Source organism: Haemorhous mexicanus, chromosome 1 (genome assembly GCF_027477595.1).
Source record: "Haemorhous mexicanus isolate bHaeMex1 chromosome 1, bHaeMex1.pri, whole genome shotgun sequence".
Lineage (NCBI taxonomy): Eukaryota > Metazoa > Chordata > Aves > Passeriformes > Fringillidae > Haemorhous > Haemorhous mexicanus.
The window spans coordinates 9803089-9825853 of record NC_082341.1 but is presented as its reverse complement, the minus strand read 5'-3'; the positions used below and the strand labels follow the sequence as shown (position 1 = coordinate 9825853).

Sequence of the window (22765 nt, the reverse complement as noted above, 5' to 3'; positions counted from 1 at the left end):
TTTTTGTGTTTGTGGCTCTACAACAAGTAAAATACATGGTGGAGTACACTGAAAATTGTTAAATATGGTGAGATGTTGTGAGGCTTCCCATAGATTTTTGATGAGCTGCCTGGAGCTCAGAACTTGGTCCTAATACTTATGTGCAGAGATGCAGAACTGAATATGTTTTTGCTGGATAAGTTATGCTCCAAGCTTTCTGGTACTTAGTTACTAAATACTGTTTTCTTGAAGAAACAGGCTTGAGCTTTTCAATTAAATCACCTGTCTCTTGACAAGCAAGTTAATTAATCTAGTCTGATTGAATTCAAGAGTCTTCTGTCCTGAAGAGGAGCTTTAAGGCCACCAAGAGAAATCCCAGCTGCTTTTAATTTATTCAGCATTACAGAAAGCAGAAGGGCTCTGACTGTGATTCCTCAGGGTCATTTCAAAGCACTGATGTGCTCTGAAAGCTGATTGTAACAATAACTCAGGTTTTTCTGAATGGGCAGAAAGTCACATTAAAACTCATATGTGACTTTAAGTTCTTCCATCCATTTGTAAATTCATCTTCCATCTACTTAATTAAAAACACTTGTTTAAATGTTTGAAGAACAGTATTTGACAGGATACGCCTTTGGAAATTAACAGTTGGTCCTTATTGAAAAAATATTATTTCCTCCATTGTAACAGGCTAGAAACTCAGAAGTTCGAGCAAATGCAGCATTTTTGTTTGTTGATGCTTTTCCTGTTCGTGATCCCAGTTTTACTGCTGAAGAGATGGACAGTGAAATTCAGAAACAGTTTGAAGAACTTTTTGTAAGTTTTAATGAAACTAAAATGTTAAAAATGAAACTTTTGTCAGAACTAACTAAAAAAAAATTTGTTGATGCAATTAAAATGTATGGAATTTCTGAATATTTGTGGGGAAATAGAGGTCTGTGGTGCAGAAAATACAAAAATATTATAAATTTCTATAGTGTATTTTCTGCAGTTGCTATACACCACTCTAAACTCTAAAAAGGAAATATTTTGATTTGTTATTCGTTAATCTGTGAATGAGAGATGCCTTTTAAAGATTAAATACATGAGTAATGATCCTTACTTAACCCAGGATTGTGGGGGAGAACTTCACAGTTACTATGGAAGCACTCAATCAAAGTTCAGTACTGTATTACTAAATACTTCTGAAATTAAGTATAATGGAGAGAACCTAAAAGTCTCCTTACCAGTCCAGATGGGTGAGAATGAGCATAGTATTTTCATTAAGAAAATGTTGGGGGATTCCTGAGTTGATATCAGATAATTGAATGAATTTCAAAGTTATGTTGTTCCATAGGAACAGTGATCAGTGTAGACACCTATAAATAGAAGTCCAAATGTTCTTAATTAAGTCACAAATGCAAGACTTGGTTTATTTAAAAAATATAAATCAAAATTCTAATGAAAAAAGTTGGCCAATAGTTAGCTTAATTTTGCTTCTGATATAAATTTCCTTGTTTTCTTCATAGAAAAATGCCTTGAGGGAATATTAATATTGCAGTTCTTTTATTGTATGACAGTTTTCATAATGATTAAAAGGTAATGGAATGCATTTTGTTGATGGTAGGCTCAGATCAAACAGCAGTAGAGTCACAATAATCCATATGCTCACGGTGTTATTCTTCTGTTTGTTTTAGAGTCTCTTAGAAGATCCTCATCCAGTTGTCCGCTCTACAGGGGTACTTGGAGTCACTCAGATCATATCTAAATACTGGGAGATGATTCCTCCAACAATTCTTGCTGATCTTTTAAAAAAGCTAACTGGAGATCTGGCATGTGATATAACATCTGCTGATGTTCGTTGTTCTGTTTTTAAAGTAAATGTTTTTTATCGTCATTTTTCTATTTTACTTGATATACAGGTTTCTAGTATAGGCCACTTTAAATCAAGGGAATTTCTTGTTCTTCAAAATGTCTTAGGCAATAGAATTCCTCCTACATTGAGGTTTTGCACGTTTCATAAAAGCCATGTCTTTGGAAAACACAGATGTCTTTTGAAATAGTAACTGATTGGCTTTCTGACTCTAAGGTTTTTCAATTCCAGTTGTACACAAACTGTTTGGACCCAATAGCTAATTTTTTTTAGTATTAGAAATCATGCTTAGACCTGAAAATAGATGTAGGCAGCTCCAGAATTTCTTACATCACTGACTTTAGGGCATCTCAAGACATGCCCAATTGGGATTTTGTATCCCACTTTGTGTGTCTGAGGTTTGGATGGATATAATTCCACAGTTGGTCTGGTGATGCCACCTCCCACGCATTGCTCACTATGTTAGAAATAGTTCATCTACATCTTTCTGGCATGTGAGAAATAACTGATAGCTTGGACAGAAAAATGAACTCCCTAATCAACATTTTCACTTGAAGATTTTGTCTGTGTCAGTTCATCCCTAAATTGAAGCTGTCATCCTATTAATCCTTACTTGCTCCACTACTGCTTCATGGGGAAGCTATCCTGGATAAGCAGAAAGTGCTGATTTAAAAATGAATTGGAAAAAAAAAAGTATTTCTAATTTGAAATCAGCATATTTTAGAGAGCTGTTGTGTGCTCAGGCAGAGGGCAGACCATGGTCTTAGTGCAGGTCTGAAGCTGAAGTGAGTTCACTGAACAGAGTTCACTGCAAATTTGAAGTAATCAAAGCAGATTTTACCAAAAAATATGACAAGAAGCACAACACATATACAGTGTCTGCCCCTGCTTTATTTTACATGAGAAGTGTCACGGTCCTCTTCAAAAATTTTTAGCTACAGATTTTTCAGCTTCACTCTCTCTGGATTTAATTTTTTTATTTTAGTGCCTACCAATAATTTTGGACAACAAACTAAGTCACCCACTCCTGGAACAGCTCCTGCCTGCAACCAAACACAGTCTACATGATAATTCTGAGAAGGTGCGAGTGGCTTTTGTGGAAATGCTGCTCAAAGTGAAGGCTACCAAGGCTGCCAAGGTAGGAGAATGACACTTGATACGTTGCAAGGAGAAAAAATCATGGCATTTATTTAAAAAAAAAAAAGTACATTTTGAGACTGCTGCAGTGTTCTTAAAAAAGAAATAACTTGCTTTGCTCAGGTAATACTCTTAATATCTGTGGTATCCCAAGTGCTCTGTGGGCCCTTGTTCTCTCTGGCTGGGCAGGGGAGAGCAGTGGGTTACAGCCACTTCCCTCAGCTGCCCAGCTCTTCTAAATGCCTAACACTTTAACCCAGTAGCTTTTTTGCTTTGATTCTCCTATTTTTATAATGTCTGTTTCTATTTTGTGGGCACAGCCTTCAGGATTTTGGTGTCTTTTTACAGTGATTTTTAATGTATTTTGTGTTCTGCTGTGGACTCTTATTTAGGGCAATACTGTCCAGCCACAGGCATTAGAGCATCTTTGAGCTCTTATTCCACTCTCTAATGTTAATAGTTTCCTAATTTCAATTTTATATTTTAATTTAACAATGGTTTTGTCTCTTGCTAAGCCTAATAAAGATATAAAACTATAAGAAAGCATCCAGAGGAGGGCTCTGGAGGTGGTGAAGGGTGTAAGAAGGGAAGCCATACAAGGAGTGGCTGAGATCACTTTGTGAATTATTCTGAGTTTGCTGCAATTAAAGACAGAAAAAAAGATAATTCTCAATGTCAGGGATTTTTTAGGGGAAGGAAAGATCAGGTTTACATAAAGAAAAAAAATCCTAGTAAGTATTAGATGTTTTTCAGTAACTCCCTATTGATTTAAAAACTGCGATGTGAATCTCTGGTAAGTCTTGGGATCACTTTAAACTTACTTTTTATGACCATTTTAATAGGTATATCCATAGTTCAAATTCACAGGGTAATTATCTGATACAAATATTTCTACTCAAGAGTAAAATAGATTTCTTGGCATTGAAAAGTAATTTTTTGTTTGTTTCTTTTAATTTGAAATTGTCCAGCATAATTAATTCAGAATCTTCGTACAAAAACTACAAATGTAGTGTTACAGCTGGCAAACAGCTGTGTAGTCTTTTTGAATTTCATAGCATTTGATTTTTGTGTTACAAATAAACTAGAGCTCTGCTAAGAATGGGATGCATTCATTATTTAGTAATGTAGGGTTTGGGATGGTTTTGTGAAGGGTGTTGATCCATACAGGTTTTTAAGGTGTATACAGTTCTTGTATAGTAGTTTGGTCCTACTTTGTCCTGTGAGGAGAATATGAAGCATGGCACATAATGACAATAATTGTATTTTATGGGGATATCCTTGTAGAGTAAATAGTTCTTCCTTGTATCTATGAAATTGCATTAGTATTGCAGGTGTATTGAAGTGGAATTGCTTGAACCACAATTTTAGCAGTGAGTCAGAGATACCAGGAGATTTAAAACATCAGCACAGCAGAATTTGAATTCCACAACACGTTGGTGTAAAAAATTAAAAATGCTCGTGTTTTCCAGGTTGATGTTCTTTATATTTGATTAGACTATTGTCATGGAAATCACTTAATGAAGGTGATGATTTTTTTCCTCTATTTTTGTTTCACTCCTTTGAATATCTTTTTCTCACTTCACAAAGTTCTGGAATATCTGTCCCATGGAGCATCTCCTGTCTCGCCTCGAAGCGGACTCTCGGCCAGTGTCACGGCGCATCGTGAACCTCCTGCTGAACTCCTTCTTCCCCAGTGCCCAGCCCGAGGATGTGTGGTGCGAGCGCTGTGTCACTCTGATCCAGATGAATCCTGCAGCAGCCAGGAAGTTCTATCAATATGCCTATGAATTCACTGCCCCCACCAATATAGGTAAAGCACAAAACCTTGTGAGCTTTTGGAATTACTGATATCATGCTATATAAATGTCTTTTTTTCTTATTTCTGTAACAGTGGTACATTGTTGCTAGTTTTTTTGGGAGGGTTTAGTATAATATTAGTTGGTAGTTTTGGAAATTCTTGACACCAGCAATAAGCACAGCTGGCAAAGTCATCAGCTTTTTCAACAGTGAGGAGATCAAAGCTTTTCATCTTTGTTCTTATGATGCTGTACTGTACACTCCAGCCCATGATGGTACCTGGCCCTTCTGGTCCCCTTTCTTCCCACACGTACCTTAAAATTATCTCAGTTGATACCTATTTCTCATGTAGAAACAGGGTAGCAAATACCCTGATGCCTTTAAGTGATTTGAGATCTTCATGTGGAAGATTATATAGAAACTGAAAAAATGTTTGCATCTGATAATCTTGGTGTCTGGGATTTGTGGATCAGTGTTTTCAGATTGCTCAGAGAATCTAAAAAGTCCTCCTTCAGAAAGCTTCTGAAAGTTCCAGTGAAGAAGGCATGTACTGCCTAGCATGTCACTGCTTTTTAGAAAACTTCTATTGAAACAAGTAAAATCAGGAAAATTTTGTTTCAGAGGAGTTCTGTTAAAACTCAGGTAATCAGCATGGAGTGACTTGGGTGAAATGCCCAAACCATTGCCTCTCGTTGATCATCTTGATAAGGTTATGAAATCACAATTATGAAATCAACTTGTTGTACTTCCACCAGAGTGGCATAACCCTTTCACTTTTTCTAGAGCTGAGCTCCTCGTTCAGGAGTGCAATGGTTGGGCTACATCTTTCCAAAGAATGGAAATTGACATAGGAGGGAACGGGAATTGACATAGGAATGAGCATTGACATCGGAGGGAATGTGTTCTTGAACGTGGGTCGTTAAGTTAACAGCTATGCCAGATTAGATGTAGGAGTTGTGGAAGCTTCCTCTGGTTCTGATTTGATAAGTGGTGGTTATTTGGGGATTTTTTAGTATACTGTTATAACAATAAAATTACAGAGCCTGATGATAATTTTGTCATTTCTTCTTCATACTTGAGGGTATAAAACATGTTCGCATTTTTTCCATTTCCTTTACAAGGAATTTTGCTCCATTTTTCCTAGCTGTATCTGGTTCTGTTGCCTACTTTTTCATACTGGCTTTTCCGGCATTGTAATTGGAAGCACTTATTACCAACATTCTTAGCAAATATTAAATGTCTCATTTATTCTTACTCCATTTAAATGTAGCTAAATTGATGCTCACTATTCGGCGCTGCTTGAATGCCTGCATCCAGAAAGCAAAGAAAGCCGCTCTTCATGATAGTGGGGATGATGATGATGATGAAGATGGAAGTGAAAAGGAGAACACCAGTGTAAGAAAGTCCACTCTATTCTAACTTCTGATAACTTCTTTTCAGTGGTGCTTAATGTGAGACAGAATATGGCAGAAAGTCTAAAGGAATGCCGTTGGGCATCTCTGGAGTTCAAAGGGGAGAGCTGCCATTATTGGATTTTCATGTCCTGCAGTAGCAGAAATCTGGTCAAGTACCTAGAAAAAGATAGAAGGAATATGAAACATGTTTTAAATTAATGGTTGCCTAATTCCAGTATTGATTATAAAGTGGCTTGGTTTTGCAGTTAAATTCTTTTAAAAAGTACTATTGCAAGGTATGTGAAGTTAGAGAGATAAAGACTGAATTGTGGAGTGCCTGTTCTATAGCAACCAGATTGTCTTTGTAAAAGGTCTGGAAAGATTTTTTTCTAGTGTCTTTAAAGCCTTATTTTAATTTAAATTTCTATTTGAAAATATAATTGGTAATATCATCTAAATGTTTGTATTTCAGGTGTTGGATAATGTGTTGTCAGTAAATGATGTGGCCAGCATGGCAAGTTTGTTGGAGATCACTGTAATACTCTGGAGAAGCATCCACAAAGCGTTAGATCATAATGAAGATGCCAAAGTATATGCTGTCAGGAAGTTTGCTTCTGTACTTCCCGAATATTTTAAAGTATTTCAGGTAAAGAAAGCCTAGATTTTCCTGTATTTTCTCAGTATTTTCTTTGTATGCTTTAATGTTTTATGTCTTTTATCTATTTTTATGGCATTAAGTATTCTTTTTCATTGTTGCTATAAACTATAAACAGCAGCAATTTTCTTGGAATCCCTCAAATGGGCAGAAACTATTCTCCAACTGCAGTGTCTGACTGATGAACTGTTATCTAAATAGTCAGTTCAAAAATACTTATGCAGAAAATTGCTCTCCTTGTAAGGTTTTTCTAGGGTTTTATTCTTTTGAATGTTTTAGAACTTCTGGAAAACAGTAAATACAAAAGAGCCATTGCAGAATTAATTCTCAGCGTACATTGGAGTCCACATGTTTTTCTACCCACTGTCCCCCAGACTCTTCCACTATCACCACTTCTTATAATTCAGCTGCAGCTGAAGCAGTTGAGGCTCTTTTTGCACTGAATATGAGCTGGCAGAGTGCATTTGCAGCCCAGAAAGCCAAACATGTACTGCTGACCTGCTGGAGTGAGTCCAAAGGAGGCCACCAAGAGAGGGATGGAGCACCTCTCCTAAATGGAAAGGCTTAAAGAATTGGGATTGTTAAGTGTGAAAAAGAGAAGGCTTTGGGATGACCTAATTGCAGCCTTCCAGTGCCTGAAGGGAGCCTGCAAGAAAGACAGAGAGGGACTTTTTATAGGGGAGTGTAATGACAGGACAAGGGGAATGGATTCAAACTAAAAGAAAATAGGTTTAGATTAAATATTAGGAAGAAATTATTTTTTGTGAGGGTGGTGAGACATTGGCACAGGTTTTCCAGAGAAGCTGTGGATGCCCCATCCCTGGCACTGTTCAAGGCCAGGTTGGATAGGGCTTGGAACAAACTGGTCCTAGTGGAAGGGGTCCCTGCCCAAGGTAGGGTGGTTGGAACAAGGTGATCTCTAAGGTCCCTTCCAACCCAAACCACTCTGTGATTCTGAGGTTTCTGCTAATTTAAATCTACTCTCTAATGCATTTATTTATTGTTTGGATTTGGCAGTTAATTAAAATCAGTCATTTTCAAATTGTCAGTCTCCTTGCTCTCATTGTTTTAGTGTTATTCTTGAGGAGGATGCCATCCTGAGAGTGGCCAATAGTGGCTGCTGCACCCATAGTGAATTTGGAAGGATTACATACTGGATATTCTTTTCTTAGTTTATGGCTTTTATGCTGAAGTATCCTGAAATATGGTGGCCACTCCACTGCAATTCTGCTTTAGATAATCAGGGAGTGATAAGCAGCTCATTGCTACATATTATTCTGCAGCACAGAGACACAAGTGCTCTCTACCCTGAAAGCATTTGGAAGTTGTCAAAGACATTCCAAACTTTTTTTCTTTCTGAAAGGGTCTGGCGAGCAGACAAGATATCCAGCTTTAGCAAGCAACCTCTTTGACTTTGACTTTGATATTCTTACATAGTGAGTATGCAGCTTGGATCTAAAAGGACCTGTCGTCAGAGGCTTAGTTCCTAAAAGGCTACAAACCTACTGAAGCTGCCTGTCTCTTTCCTGAGAAAGCTACAAATATATTTTAAAAGTTTTTTTAAAAATATGAGCTTTATAAAAGGTTTTAGATCTTGGAATGGCTAAGTAGATGATAATTTCATTTGGCTGTTTCATTGAAGCTTGGACATAGAGATAAACCATTTTTGAAGAGTTCTTAACATAGATTGGTTTCTGTATAACCTGAGTGAGATGATGTTGTGGCCTAGACCATGTATTATGACATGTTGTAATGAATAATAATGCATTAAACATTGCCATCCTTATGTAAGAACCTTTTTCTTTAGAGTCTTTTTGATAAGTTTGTCTTGTGAATGAATTTAAGGCACTTAGGGTTGAGAGGAGTTAGATGGTGTTATGGTTGTGCAATTAGACCTTAGTCTCTAGTGGAAAAAAAAGTGATGTGAAGCTGCTGTTTCTTTTGCAATGAGTGTTAACCTAATGGAGCCATGACTATTTATGGTAGTTATTCTGGCAGTCTGTCAGAAAGTGGAGGATATGATAATTGGTAATTGACCTCCAAAAACAGGAATCAGACATTTCAGATTGCAAGCCATATTGTTTTGAGCTCCTTTCAGCTCCATTTGTAGTGGAAAAGGGAAATCCTTAATTTGAGGAAGTGTAATCACAGTTTTTCAGTACTGTCTTTAGTTTTGCTTGCATGTGTGTACCTTTATGTCATACAGTGTAATTCTTTTATCCTAGGATGAGCGGTGCATGGCTCCACTGATTATTCTGGCATCCTTTATGCCCCCTGCTGCTATTCCTACATTCAGGTACTGTTTGGAAATCCAAAATGCAAATGACAAGAAGTTTCTTGCTGGCTGTATTCGTTCATTTTTTGCAATCTGATATATTAAATGCCCATTTGGGTAAATTAAGACATTGAAACTGTGCTAAGTCAGTAAAATTTGTGATGTTCAAGTCTGTTGAAGTCATTGGTGAATCCTTTGTATTATACTAATTATTTTCTGCACTTACGGGTGTGAAAATAATGTATCTCTTTTTCTGTCTGTTTTCTTTTAAGCTGTGGTGTGGTTTCCAGACTCAGAAATATTGACAGTGGAGCTGACCAAAACAAATATTCTATCCTGATCGACTGCCTGTGCCGCTGGGGTCAAGTGGGGCACATTATGGAATTAGCCTGTGATTGGCTGTCTGACTCACTCACCCCAACAAAGGTGTGCATGTGCATATGACAGGGAGAATAGGAATTGCCAGACTGCTTTAAGGCATCATGCTTTTTAAAATAGAATAAGAGTTTTTAAGTATTCTGCTTTGAAATCAGTTCTAAAGTCAGAAACTAACAGAGTTGTACTGGTTTTGTGCTTTCTTCCAATTCAGAATACTAAAACATCTGGGCGTCGAGTACGTATCCATGTAACACATGAATCAAAGCCAGACTTAGCAGTTGATTACATTGAGTATTTATTGACTCATCCTGTCAATTGTGGTTGCCTACTTTCTCTTCCCAAAAATAAACTGAAGAAGCTTTTGAAAATCCTCGGTGCTGCAAAGGTAGTTTTCTCCTTCTCATAGTGCTTATAAAATCAGTGCTTAACACCGTGTATTGCCTGAGTCAAACTAAAATGCCTGCAAGAACAAATAAATGAGGTTCATGATGCTCTCTCCCTTTGTAAAAAGATTTTTTTGTAAAACGATTTTCCTTTTGATTCTTATTTCCAACAAATACTCTAAACTAGAAGTATAGTAGTTCCGAATTTTTTATAGATGGCAGATTTTAACCAGCCTCTCAGTTTTAGGTGTCTCAAAATTTTTGTAATCTGGTGTTGAGTGTTTTTAAGGGACCTAACTTTTAGAATATGTGAATAAGGAATAGTCTGAAAATCAGTTACGGCATTGAAAAATACAAGTAATTAAAGTATGCTTGTTGCTTATTTGGGGTTGGTGCTTTGCTGTTTTTATGGGTTTGGGGTTTCTTTAACTTTTTGTTTAAAGCTGTTGAGTAAAGAAACATTTGAAAGGTTTTTCTGAAAAATATATATGTAAACGTTGATATTTCAGAGGGCTCTCGGCTCAATTCTGGAAGGAACAGATTCTGGTGGCTGGAATCAAGCAACCAGCCTAAGAGCCTTCAGCCTCTTTTGCAGATTGACTGTTCATCTTCAGCACAAGGTATGGTTTTAGCTTTCCAAAATAAGCTGGAGTTACAGTTGACAGTATAAGGAAGTTCCAAAACAACTGGAGAGACAATTGGTAAACTTGCCTTTGGGTTGTTTTTTTTTCAGTTTTCTGAAGAAGGAGAAGATCACCTTTCACTTCTGAAGAAGACAGGTGCTTGGATAGAAAGTCAAGTTGTACCTTTTATACTACCAAGTGATCAAGAGGATGGTATTTCAAAGCACAGTGATGTTTCTGAATTAATTATCCAGGTTAGATGATTCTTAAAATATAAGTCAAGTTGCTTTCAATTTGAGAAGTTGTAGGTGTAGCAATTTGTATGCAGACGAACTGCACTGGCATTTGTGTCATCACTTACAGTGTCCCTTACCCCTGATCTTGATTTGCCCTTCCAAGAAAACATTTGATGATCTAATGTGGGTGAGGTTTTAGCTAGTTCTGAGTTGTTTTCTGTTGCATTCTTCTGACATTTCATTTAACCCAAGGTGGATTTTAGCACTGAGCTTTTACCAGATTTTGGTGAAAAGAAAGATTTGGCTAACTTTGGTCCCAGTCAGTGTCTTTGAACAACCCGGCTCATATATACACAGACTGATTGAATGTTCTCACTCTGTCTATACTTCCATCTCATAATCTGTTTAGTGTGTAACAACTGTTTAGTGTGTAACAACTGAGGGAAAAGCTCTTTTTGTCTGCTGGTTTTAATTTTGCTATTAAAGCATATTTTGCCTCAGTATATGATAAGTATCAATGCCTTTGATCTGAGCCTGAGTTAAAAAGAGAGGATTTACTACTGCCTTTTGAGAAACCATTTACTATTGGGAAAGGGCTGTGGAAGCGTTGAAGGACTGGTTGGAATTCATGCTTTTCAACAGGTGTGAACTGAGTAACTGCAGTTAGGTACACCAGCTCTCAGGGCACCTTGGCTAAAAGTTTGTGGCTTTATTATTTTTGAGTTTTACTGAATGATTACTTTACATAAAGTTTGGGTTTCCTATAATTTTGCACCTCTCTTTTAGGCCTACCTGACAGTGTGTAAGGATGTCATAATGGTGGGCCTGGGAAATGTCACGTTTCAAGCACACCTTTTAGAACTGGCTCTTCAGATTATGCAAACAGGTACCTTATTTTGCCCTATTTTGTACTAACAGCATCATCTGCATTTATACTTGGCTGACTTTTCTTGCATTAGCAAGTTAGTTAATCTCTAACTTTTAAGAGTTGGAGGCAGCACTGGATTCATACTTAAAATGTTAATTGGACTGTATGAAAATTTCAGCTAAGTGTGCTCAGAAACTAAATGTATTGTCTACACTTGTAAACTATCATTATTTGTTGTATCTGAGTTTCATTCTAAGTTTGTACCTGATTAATATTACAACTTTTACATTATGATATTTATCTCTTTCTCTAGAGAGAGGTGGCTTTTGTGCTCCAGTGTTGCTGTGTACTCTAAAAGAAATGATTGAAGTTTCTTTAAATCAGAATACTGAGACAGAGGAAGTGACAAATCTTTTCCACACTCTACAGAATGTCTTTCAGAAAATTTTAGAATGTGTGGCACATAGACTTAAGAAAGAACAGGAAAAAGGAATTCAGGTATGATATTACAGTTCAAATTGCTACATAATTGATAATGTGTAGATGAATCCATAATTTTTATGCAAAGGGATATACTTAGACACTTTGAGGTTGTTACCTTGCTATTACCAACTTTTTGGGTAGACACATGATTAAATTTTCAGGTAAATTTTCCAAGTTTTCTTGTTATCAATTTTTTTTTTGGTCCATTTTGGTCTCATCGTGACAGAAGAACCAGTAAATTGCAGAACAAATGCGTTCTGTTACCAATGATTCTGGAATGTGGTGGTACTTCTAGGCTGTTAATCTTATCTGCAATTAGATGAACTTCTTCAATCCAGAGCAAAAGATTTGTTTATATATATTATGATCTTGGAGGGAGGAGAAATTTTCTATATTATTTATTTCTTTTAGTCTGAATGATACCAACTTCAAAATATGTATGATGTTCTAACATTCTTGAAAAATTTCACATCTTCACAGAAAAGTAGACTTGTATTTTAAAGCAGATACTAAATAGTAGTGAAATGGGTGGATCACTCTGGGAAATTGGCTGATCTACTTTTTACGACTTCTGAAAAACATTCAGTTCTTTTTTGTAAGAACCACTGCTTTGTTTGTTTCTCAAATGTATGAGTAGGCTTCGCAGTTGTTGCTGATTCCCCCTCTGATCTCAAGTGACTAGAATACCTCAAACCTTTCAAGGTGTGGTCTGCACTTCACAGAGAGGCTTGCTGGTATATATCACTTATACTCAAGCAGTCTGAAAAATCAGATGTGATTTTCTTTCTGGTTTTAGTTGATTCACTCTATTCAGATGCCTCTTGGAGAATTCATCCATGCACTGCAGTGCTGGCGTTCCACATTCCCAGCAGTTCACCAGGGTGTACTCTCCACTCTCCTGGCTGCAATAGTAGCAGAGATAAATTGTGTGCTACAGAAGGTAAAGTTAATCCTGATTTTCTTTTTTCTATTTAACACCTTCTGCTTTTTAAATGTTATGTTGGAACGACAGAGCTTTATTCAGAAAATTGATCTTTGTACTGCAGATAAGGATTTTGTGTGTGTTGGCATGGAACAAACAGGAAATTTTATTTGCTATAATTTCATATTAGAGTTCATCTCTCAGGTTTCTCACTACAGCTGTGTAGGAACAGACTTGTCCTGATACCTATTTCAGTATCTGCCTCTGAGGAGAATTTAGCACTAAGACAGCGTTGGGGATTAATAACACGGGTTCTGGGATATTCCCTCTGTGCTTTCGTACTGGGTCTGGCTGGGAAGGAGTCAGCTTTCCTCCCTGCAGTCCCTGTGCTGCTGTGGTTGGCATTCGTGGCCAAGACATTGTTCAGGACACACCAGTTTGTTTTGGCTGTTGCTGAGCAGTGCTTTACAGAGTGTCAATATTTCCCCGGTTCCTTCACCTTCGCTCTAAAAAAAAAAGTGAGGCTGTTGGTGGGCAAGAGGCTGAGAGGGAACATAGCTGAGACCATGGACCCAAACTGATCAAAGGCTTATGCCACACCATGCCATGTTGTGTTCAGCAATTGGAGCTCAGGGAGAGGCGGAGGACAGGGGCTTGTTCTAAACCTTCCTCACTTCATCCCACGCAGCATTAGGGAGTTTGGGAAGTGAACCACTGATGTGTGACTGATTCCCATTCCCTACTCTTGGAATGGTCCCATAAGGTTCTGTAGTCCTGTTTCAAAGCAGGCTGATGCCCTGCTTGGTACTGATCACTTGTGCATTCTCTGCTTCCATACAGAGACATTTCATATGCCATATCTTTTTTTTGGTTCCTTTAGTTTTTGTGCAGAGAATTTCCAAATATCTGATCTGCGTTGCTTTGGAAAGTAAAGGAAGAGTCTCTAATACTGAAAAGAATGTGTTGACAGAGGTTATTTCATGTTCTCAAAGTCACAGGAACCACAACTGTCCTTGAAGAAGGGCAACATTCCCACCCCATTTTTCTGATGCAGGTAGTGTTAGGAGCAAATATGATTAGTAAGATTGGAAACTTTGAGAACTAAAAAGGAAGAGCAGAGGCTCTTTAGTAGAGGCTGTACTTTTGCTGTGGGTTCTGGACGTGTCAGAAACAGAGCAAGAAACAGTTGCCAGAAGGAACCACAGAGCAGCTGCCAAGGTTCTGTTACAGGAGGCACTGAGGCAGTACCAGCTGTTTGCCTGCAGATACTGATGTATCAGCTGAGAGGCTGTGGTGTGACAGGTGCTCTTTACAGATGATGCAGAGGAAACACTTCTGGGCTTGAATATACTGGAGATTCATACTCATAGATTGAGTGTTCATTCCAGTCACTCATCTGAGCTGGGCTTTTCCCTGCCCCCAGGTTGTTATAAATCAAAATTCAGTTCTAAGTATTTGTCATCTATTCAGAACTTTACACCAAAAAGAGCAGGTATCCAAAAAATCACTGTCACTGAAGTTACATTTAGAAATCATGGATGCACACTTTTTAACTTGGAGGCACAGAGGGGACTCATTTGTGTTTAATAGGCTGTGCCTTTGTAAAGAGTGACCACCAGTGTAGTTAAATGAAACTTCTGGTGACAGCGACGGCAGAGAATATCTGCCTTGGAACAAATACTGTTTATCTGGTTTAGTTTCAGTCTTTCTAATTTAAATTAGTTTTGTTTATTTGGACACAACACAGTTGAATTAAAGCCACTCAAAAAATACTTGTGAATGTTCCAATTGTTTGAGGATAGGTCCTGGTTAGTGTAATTATTGAAATACAATATTCTGCATACATGTCTTTCTTGAGCTACAATGGTTGTTGACTTATTTCTATTTTAGGCTTCCAGTGAAAAAGACTTGACTGTGCCAAAGACTATTTCAGACCTTCCCCCTCTTTCAAGCAGTTTAATGGCTGTAATTATGAAGTCAGCTAATGTTGTCAGGTAAATGTTTCTATATTAATTTTTCCAAGATTTTTGCTAATATAGAACAGTTTATGTGTTGTCAATAAAATTTTAATTCCTAAATTCAAATAAATTTTGAAGAACTAGTTGCTTTCTAAATTTATCTGGACTATTTAATAATCCCTTTTTCTTGACATATTGCCTGTAGGTATTGTTTACTAGAGTTGAGTCCATTTTTTTAACCAAGAGTGCTTCTTATTTACAAGACTTAATCATTATGAGTTTTTTAATCATACATCTTGGCTTGCTTCTTTCATAAAATACTTATAAAGCTGAGCCCCCTCAACACAGAGATATTAAGATGAGATAAAATATTTGCCAGAAATATAATTAATCCTTTGATTGAACATCTGCAATGAAATGACATGTACCTGTGACTGTATTAAAGTCACAACATTCAAAATAGAAAGTATCTGAGTGCTGAAAGCCTCCAAAAGTGAGCTTATGTTATTTATTTTTTAAGACTTAAACTGGGACGGTATTTTCTCTATTTAGTGGGGGCCTAAATATCTTCTAAAATTGTCACAACTGAATTTCATTTTGCATAGTTTGTTCATATTCAATTTTTCTCACCATGACTCTACACACTAGATTTGTTTTAAATTATATAGGGGCTTAGAAGTCCTATTGCTGTCCCTGACTTGCCCCAATTAATTCCTCTTCTTTCCTTATCTGACAGGCACTGAATAGCTCTGTCTCTGCTGGTTCTTTTTCTTCTCAATCTTTATCTAATTCTAGTTGAACTTGCAAAACAAAAGACTCCAGAGACTCCAGCAATAGTCCAACTAATGCAAATCTTGCCATGAGGCAGCAGCTCAAGGTGTTCTCTTCTAGTGAAACAATTGTTTTAAACATCTTTCCTAAAGGGATGCAGAAAATCAGTTAATTCTTCTGAAACTTTTTCTTGTAGTAATCAAGGTGAATCTTGTCCATTCTTGGTGGAGAAAAGTGCAAGTTTGGGCCAAATTGTTTCTGTGTACTTGGGAAAAAATGTTACTTCTAGTATTTATCTTTTAGGGGCAAAGATTTGGAGATAATTTCCATCTGGTTCTGGTGCCTCAGAATTGAGACTACTTTTAAGGCTCTTTTATCAATCTGTATCGATAGGCCACAGCTGGAGTCCAGTAGTGAATGGTTCAGTATTTCAGACATCTTTATGTCAACATGAAAACCTTTGCCATTACGAAATCTAATGTGAGTTTCTGCTTTGTGAGCTCAGAATTATCTTGCTCTGAGTTCTGCAGAATCTGTTTTTTTTCAGTACTAACCAGTCTCTAGCACTGAATTTCAGTCTCCCTAGCAGTGATAATACTGGGAGGCTTGGCAATATCTGTCCAATTGTGTGAGTATCCTTCATTTTAGTTGGGAGCTATCTGTGTAGGAACCAATGACTTACCTCTGAACCTTATATGTATTTTTAAATAGCTTATTGTTCTGTTCTATTTTATCTTTGCCTGCAGGCTCATGTGACCCTTTTTCAGAGGGAGGTGGGGAAAGGCAGCTTCAGTGAGTCTTGTTACTGGTTAATGTAATTCCAGTGTTCCTTCATGGAGGTTAAGAGTGTGCTTAGTGACCCAAACAATAATAACAACAAAGTCAGGACTCTGATCCCAGTTCTGTCCATCAGCAAATTAAGAGCAAGGTGAAATAGAATCAATGCTTGGTCACACTAGTCCACAATGATACAATGAAACTGAAGCAATGCATGAGCAACTTCATAATGCTTATTTCTGAAGCTAAAGATTTTTCATCTTTCTCAGCTCTTAGAAGCTATATTTGAATTTCTGCAAAACATTTTTACTGAATTGGTTCTTAACTGCATATTTCATTTTGATATCTTAGCACAATAAAAGCCTGCAGAACAATTGAAGTTAGGACTGGCAATGTATAATGTTCAGTTTTCATAACAGATAATAATATTGCAAAAGGTTTTTTGAAATATGTTAGGGAAAGTTTCTGTAACATTGCTGCTCTCTGTTTCCTCTTCAGTTCTTCACAGAGCAGTTTGCTTTGTGCTCTGAGGAGTATCAGAACTATGGATCTCTTCCATCTCCTGTTTTATCCCTCTTGTTCTTTTATTTTTCTCTGGTTTTGAGAATTGCTTCCTAGTTAAATTTGGGTTTTTTCCCCAAACACTAATGACCAGTTCATTTCCATTCTGTGGTATTGACTTATTCCCTGCTGCAGTTTAGTTTGGTTGCTGGACCCCATCTGCGACTCTCATTTCATTTTTCTTACCTTGACATATAGCCCAAAACACCACTAGAATTTGCTGGTAATACTTTCATCTCTTGCTAGAAATCTCTTAAGACACATCATGAGTTAGTATTTTACAAGGAGCTGCTGTCTTGATTCTGTTACTCGGTCCATAGTTTCAGTAACTAAAATGTTGTTTGGACATGTTTCAGAGGATTGTTTAGTTATAAATGATCTTCACTGGGTTGTAATTGGAAAAACATCTATTTTAATATTTATGAGAAACACATTTAAGATCAAAATGTTAATTAAGCCTAAGTAGGTACTAGCAAACCAATGGAGTCATAGAATATATTTTTTAAAACTTCTGTAGAAATTTGAGTTAGAAATTTCAGTAAATTCTGGGAATTAAATTCCAGTAGAACCAGTAGTTTTTTCATGGATTGACTTTCCTAAAATGTACCACAAGCTCTTCACTTCTCTTAACAGCCACTTTTTCTGTTTGCAGACTTTTTTCTTCCCAAGCAATTTATCATGCTTTGATATTCTCAGATCCAGAGGCAGCACGTAGTTTTCAGTTACCCAGTCACACTGCTTTGTCCTGCATGGTATCTTTGAAGCTGTGGTGGCAGACTAGCATAATTACAAACATGTTCTGTTCTATTTTGAAAGAAATGTGATTTATAACATATTTTTTTCTTTTTTTTTTCCTTAGGTCAATTTTAAATGAGTTAATGGAGTGCATTCTCTCTGAAGAAATTGAAGGGATTTTTAGTCTAACAGCTACTGTCTGCATTGTGATTGTAATTAAAGGTCAGTTAAAACATATTTGTCCTATTTCCATCTTTCTTTTTGCTACTGCATTGAAATACACAGTATTTAATCCAGGACAGTGAAAATCCAATTTAATATCTAATCTTCTATTAAGCCATCTTTTATGTTTAAAGTTATTCATTAAAAATATGGAAGGGTGGGGTTGTGGGTTTTTTTTTTTTGGATAAATTATTATTTTTGTCCAACATTTCAACTCATTTCAAATAGGTAAGCACAAAACTTCACTTCTAAAGGATATTGCACCTGCCATTCAAAGGAAGCTGATGATATGCAAGGATGCTGCCACAGGAGAATCCAGAGGCACTGAAAGGTGGGTGTGCTGTAGGAAAGGAGCACTGAGCTCTCCTATCCCCTCTCTGCAATAATTGGCTCTGTTCTGTACTTACATAACACTGTTAGAGTGTTCTGAGTGATTGATTGCAAGGTTTAAAATACTGGGGGGGGAGGTGGGAAGTATGGAGCCCAGCACAGTATTAAATTTCCTGCCCTTATATCTGCTGTGATTGCAATCTTTACGTATTTAGCTTCAGGCTAGTTTGATTTAATTTGAATGTGTTATCACTTGATCCTGTATATTGCAGGATTCACTTCTGAAATCCAGGTCTGTTTGCAGCAGGGGTGGAACAAAGCAAATAGTCCACTTAGTAATTCTTATTACTAGGAGATTTTTCTCCCACTTTAGCAGTAGGCATATGAATCCAAACCTATGCAGGCAGTAAAAATTTAACTGAATAGAACAATGACTTTGAGACCTTTCCACAGGTGATTTTATTTTGCTCTTTTGGGCGGGGTGGGGGGGGGTGGATTTCAAGTGTCATATCTTGTGTATCTTTTGTGAAAAGTTTTTTGAAAGTGATTGGCTGCATTGTATTTGCAATCAGTTACCTCAGGCCTGTTGAGAGAATCATGATGAATGCTTTAGCCTTTAGAGTCTCAAACTTGCTTAAGTCTTAAAATTTGTGAACATGTGATTTCTGCCTACTTATTGAACTGTCCATGGAATCAAAAGTGTGCAAAGGAGACATTATAAGCACATATACAGAATGTGAAGAAACCAGACTGGGGTTATGGACAGTAATCTAAAATTTCTGAGAAAGTTTGCAATGCACCACAGAGGTCTGAACATGCAGAGGCCCTTGTAGTCTTTCATTCTTCAACTAGTGATCCTTACTATTGAGTCAAACAATGGATGTAGAGTAGACAGACTTTAAAATGAAAGAAGCCAAACCGGAGACTCCCAAACAAACCAAAAAGCCCATTGTATAGGAGCCTCATTGAATAGGAGCTTCATTTACTCAACAGTTTCTTGCACAGCTCTTCCCCAGTGTGCTCTTCTTGTGGATCCTTGGCCTGAGGCACTTTGTTCTCTGGCATTTAGTGACTTGACATAGATATTGGTGGCTGAGCTGTGCCTCCATCCAGAGGATGGTGCTCTGGGTCCCTTCCAGTACCCAAAAGAGACCTGCAGGAATGCTGGAGAGTTGCTTGGCTGTGAACAAAATGTCCTTTGGTCAGGAGCTAGCTTAGAAACAAAATCAAACATAATAAACAAAACCCCATTCTTTTTCCCTTGAAATTATTTTACAATGGGTTGCCAAGTGCCCTACTAGAATATTTTTAACAATAATAATAATAATAATAATAATTATGTAGAAAAGAAGGAGAGCAGCAGGATATCGTGTTTCAGTTTGCACTTCTAATCAAGACAGTAAAAAAAGCTGTGAAATTAAAGTGAATCTTAACATGATTAAATAAATAGGCACATTAAAGTGAATAATTGCTGCCACTTGAGAGCACTAGTGACTATAAATTTCAGTGAGAACACTGATAATTGCTTTATGAATCTATATGATTGTCTCTGCCCAGTGAACTGGGACAAATCAACCTGCATGTTGGGGCAGATGAAGAGTATAGGATGCTACACAGTGTTTTAATTTTGTGATATATGAGTGGCTACCTTTGCATATTACCAACCCAGGAGGCAGTTGCAGACAAAATTCAAGTGTTAGGGATATGAATGTGATAATGGGAAGACTTTTTTCTATGAGATCGGAATTGCACACCATGATAAAATTCAGAAGCTATTACACAGCTTTCCAGAATTTGGGGGGGGGGGGGGGTGGTTTCATATTTGTGCAGTTATGTTGGGGAATTTTTCTGTCCAGAAGGGTAAAATAATTGATGCTGGAAAGAGGTTTGGAAGAAGTTCTGGAGTGATCAGGTTTTGCACGATGAATTGAAGTGTGTTTGCAGTCTCACAGCTAAGACAGAACGTCAGACTGGGCTGGGCCTCTGGTGGCTTCTGATGTGCCATTTGTAGTCTCTGCTGCTTGTGTGCTAATGTAGCTAAAATGTGATTATATATGATCTAAAGCATGCCCTATTGTTTGTAAACTATTTTGTCATCCTACTCTTCTTACCAAACACCAAATTTTGTTATGGTATGCTGCAAGCTAGATCTCTGGTCATTAATTTGAAGACAGTCCTCTAACACAGACATTACTGTGCTGCTGCTGGCTAAAATATGTTACTGGGTTTTAACTCATTCTTAATAATATTACTGTTTTTTCTTCTGAATGCATTATCTCCTAATAACTCCTTGAGGGATTATTTTATTCAATACCCAGGTATAACAGGAAATGGTGACATTCTTTAATTTCCCAAGAGAACTGGCATTCTGTGCCAGCATCTTAACTTCAGACTTAGGAGTAATCTCTTACATATTAGCAATGAAAGTAAAAAAAAAAGTAAAAAAGCTGTCTGGTGTGGTAATTAAGGTGCTGCCCTTATACAAGGAATTGGTGCACTAATTCAGAAGCAGAACTTTTCACTGCAATTTACTCTTCCCTCTTCAGCTGAGCTAGTGGTTTCAGATGGTCCTGTGGGTCCATATTTTAAAAATGCTGTTCAGTGCATTTAAAAATTCTGGACAACATACTGTGTATTGAGAGAATTTCCTCAAGAGTAATGGCACACACATTAGTTTATAAAATACAAATATTTATGCTTAACAAAAAAATGCAGATAAAGCTGTCAGTGCAGTTGTTTAGAGGCTAGAGAAAAATGTCTCACATTCTGTAAAACCTAATGTGCTATAGGATAATAACTTTTACTTAATACTGTATATTTACTTTATTTAGCATTTTGGTATATGAATATTAGAATTTAAGTTTAGCTAATGGCTCTGCTGAAATATTTTTTTTTTAGTATTATCATTTAGCTAGCTCTCAGATTCTTAATTGCACTCTCATTGCATCTGTAAATTATTGCTCTTGAATTGTTTTGGTGTATAACTCTGGGTATGATTTCTCTGCCTCCCATCTTTAAACTCCCTAGGAAGGTACTTGGTAAAACTGACTTCAGCTTGTCTGTTTGGGAGGAGCAGAGTTAGCCCAAGTGATGGCTTTTGGCCAACGTGCCAGTGGTGCCACATCATAAATCCATTGATTCTTTTAGCCTTAAAATGTAAGGAAAAAAAAATTTGTCCAAAGCAGCATTGTGCCTAAACTCACAGAACATAACTAATTCTCCTAATTCTGTAGAACCTTGTAACACTAGCTTTAGTTGACACTGGAGTTTCATCCTGGCTTAAGGGCTGTGGCACTGCAGAGAGGAGTCTGAGATCAGAGTCAGAGCGGGGCTGAGAGGAGTGTGAGGGCAGCTGCTAATAAGGATAAGATTGAAAGCTCAGGCTTGGAAAAAAGTTGCCACAGGTGAGAAGAAAAATTATAAAGATTGAAGAGTGAGGGAGAAATGAAGAAAGTAAATGAATGAAAAGTGGTCTTAGAATGAATTACTTGTAAAGGATTTCACTGTTTTGTTTGAACAAAAGAGTAACAAGGCTGTGCAGAAAATGAGTGACTTCTTTAACTAGATGATGAAATATTAGAAAATGTGCTTGAATTGACATAGTAATTTAAACTGGTTTGCTGTTGGTTATTCTACAGACAGAGATGATCAGGAGAAAAATGGAAAAGTTGAAAGAAAAAGAATCCAGCTATTTCAAAAGTAATTTGTAAAGACATTTTAATAAACTAATATGGACTAACTGGTCAAAGAAATCATGTGCTAACTGTACTCTGACAATCAAATAGTTGAGGATTGATTTGGCATTTAGCATTTCTAATTCTGTTTTGCATTGTTTTACGGCATTTCAGATTCCTCTGTGATTCATCTCTGAAAATTTTGGATGAGATTTTGAATCCTTGACCATGCAGAAGCTTTTGTCATGAATTTTTGTTATGAAAATTGAGGGAACGTGTATTGCTTTGTAAAAAAACTTGCCTTGTAAACTTGTGAATTGCTTAAAATTATTTTCTTTTATTCTGTACATTTAAAGCAAGCAAAATGTATAAAAGTATGTATAGAAATTATGTAATAGTAAAGATTTTTCAACAGTTGCAAAGGGGTTTTTCTGTATAACAATGTCTTCTTGCGGGGGGGGGGGGGGGGGAGTGTAAAATCAGTATTTTTGTATCTGTGTTTTTGTAAAACAAATAATAATTGTATCATAGATACTCTTGAGACTGAGGCTGCATGTAGCCTCAGTTCCTGGAAGGACTGCAGCATATTCCTAGGGGTTATGGAAATGAGTCTTACTTTGAGATGTGTGAGGGTCAAAATGGTGATTGGGAGTAGTCATCATGGCTTTATCAGGGCAAGCTCTGCCTAACCAGCCTGACTTCCCTCCCTTTTCTAGAAGAAGAGAGAGCACAGCATGTCCTGTTTCCTATCATTA

General features: G+C 37.1%; 1 protein-coding gene across 2 annotated transcripts in view; it reads left to right on the top strand.

Annotated features, from left to right (window-relative positions):
• The window catches only part of NCAPG2 (non-SMC condensin II complex subunit G2), a 41130-nt gene extending 18698 nt beyond the window's left edge, over positions 1 to 22432 (top strand). For both annotated transcript variants that reach the window (XM_059839766.1, XM_059839756.1), the window contains exons 11-28: positions 670 to 795; positions 1656 to 1835; positions 2817 to 2969; positions 4556 to 4778; positions 6036 to 6160; positions 6632 to 6805; positions 9040 to 9110; positions 9362 to 9515; positions 9679 to 9852; positions 10360 to 10470; positions 10584 to 10727; positions 11496 to 11595; positions 11891 to 12075; positions 12857 to 13000; positions 14873 to 14976; positions 17909 to 18006; positions 18235 to 18337; positions 22185 to 22432. In XM_059839766.1, coding sequence (XP_059695749.1) covers positions 670 to 795; positions 1656 to 1835; positions 2817 to 2969; positions 4556 to 4778; positions 6036 to 6160; positions 6632 to 6805; positions 9040 to 9110; positions 9362 to 9515; positions 9679 to 9852; positions 10360 to 10470; positions 10584 to 10727; positions 11496 to 11595; positions 11891 to 12075; positions 12857 to 13000; positions 14873 to 14976; positions 17909 to 18006; positions 18235 to 18337; positions 22185 to 22236 — 2421 coding nt within the window. In that variant the 3' untranslated portion in view covers positions 22237 to 22432. The remainder of the gene's footprint in view (positions 1 to 669; positions 796 to 1655; positions 1836 to 2816; positions 2970 to 4555; positions 4779 to 6035; positions 6161 to 6631; positions 6806 to 9039; positions 9111 to 9361; positions 9516 to 9678; positions 9853 to 10359; positions 10471 to 10583; positions 10728 to 11495; positions 11596 to 11890; positions 12076 to 12856; positions 13001 to 14872; positions 14977 to 17908; positions 18007 to 18234; positions 18338 to 22184) is intronic.
• Positions 22433 to 22765: the final 333 nt, after the last annotated feature.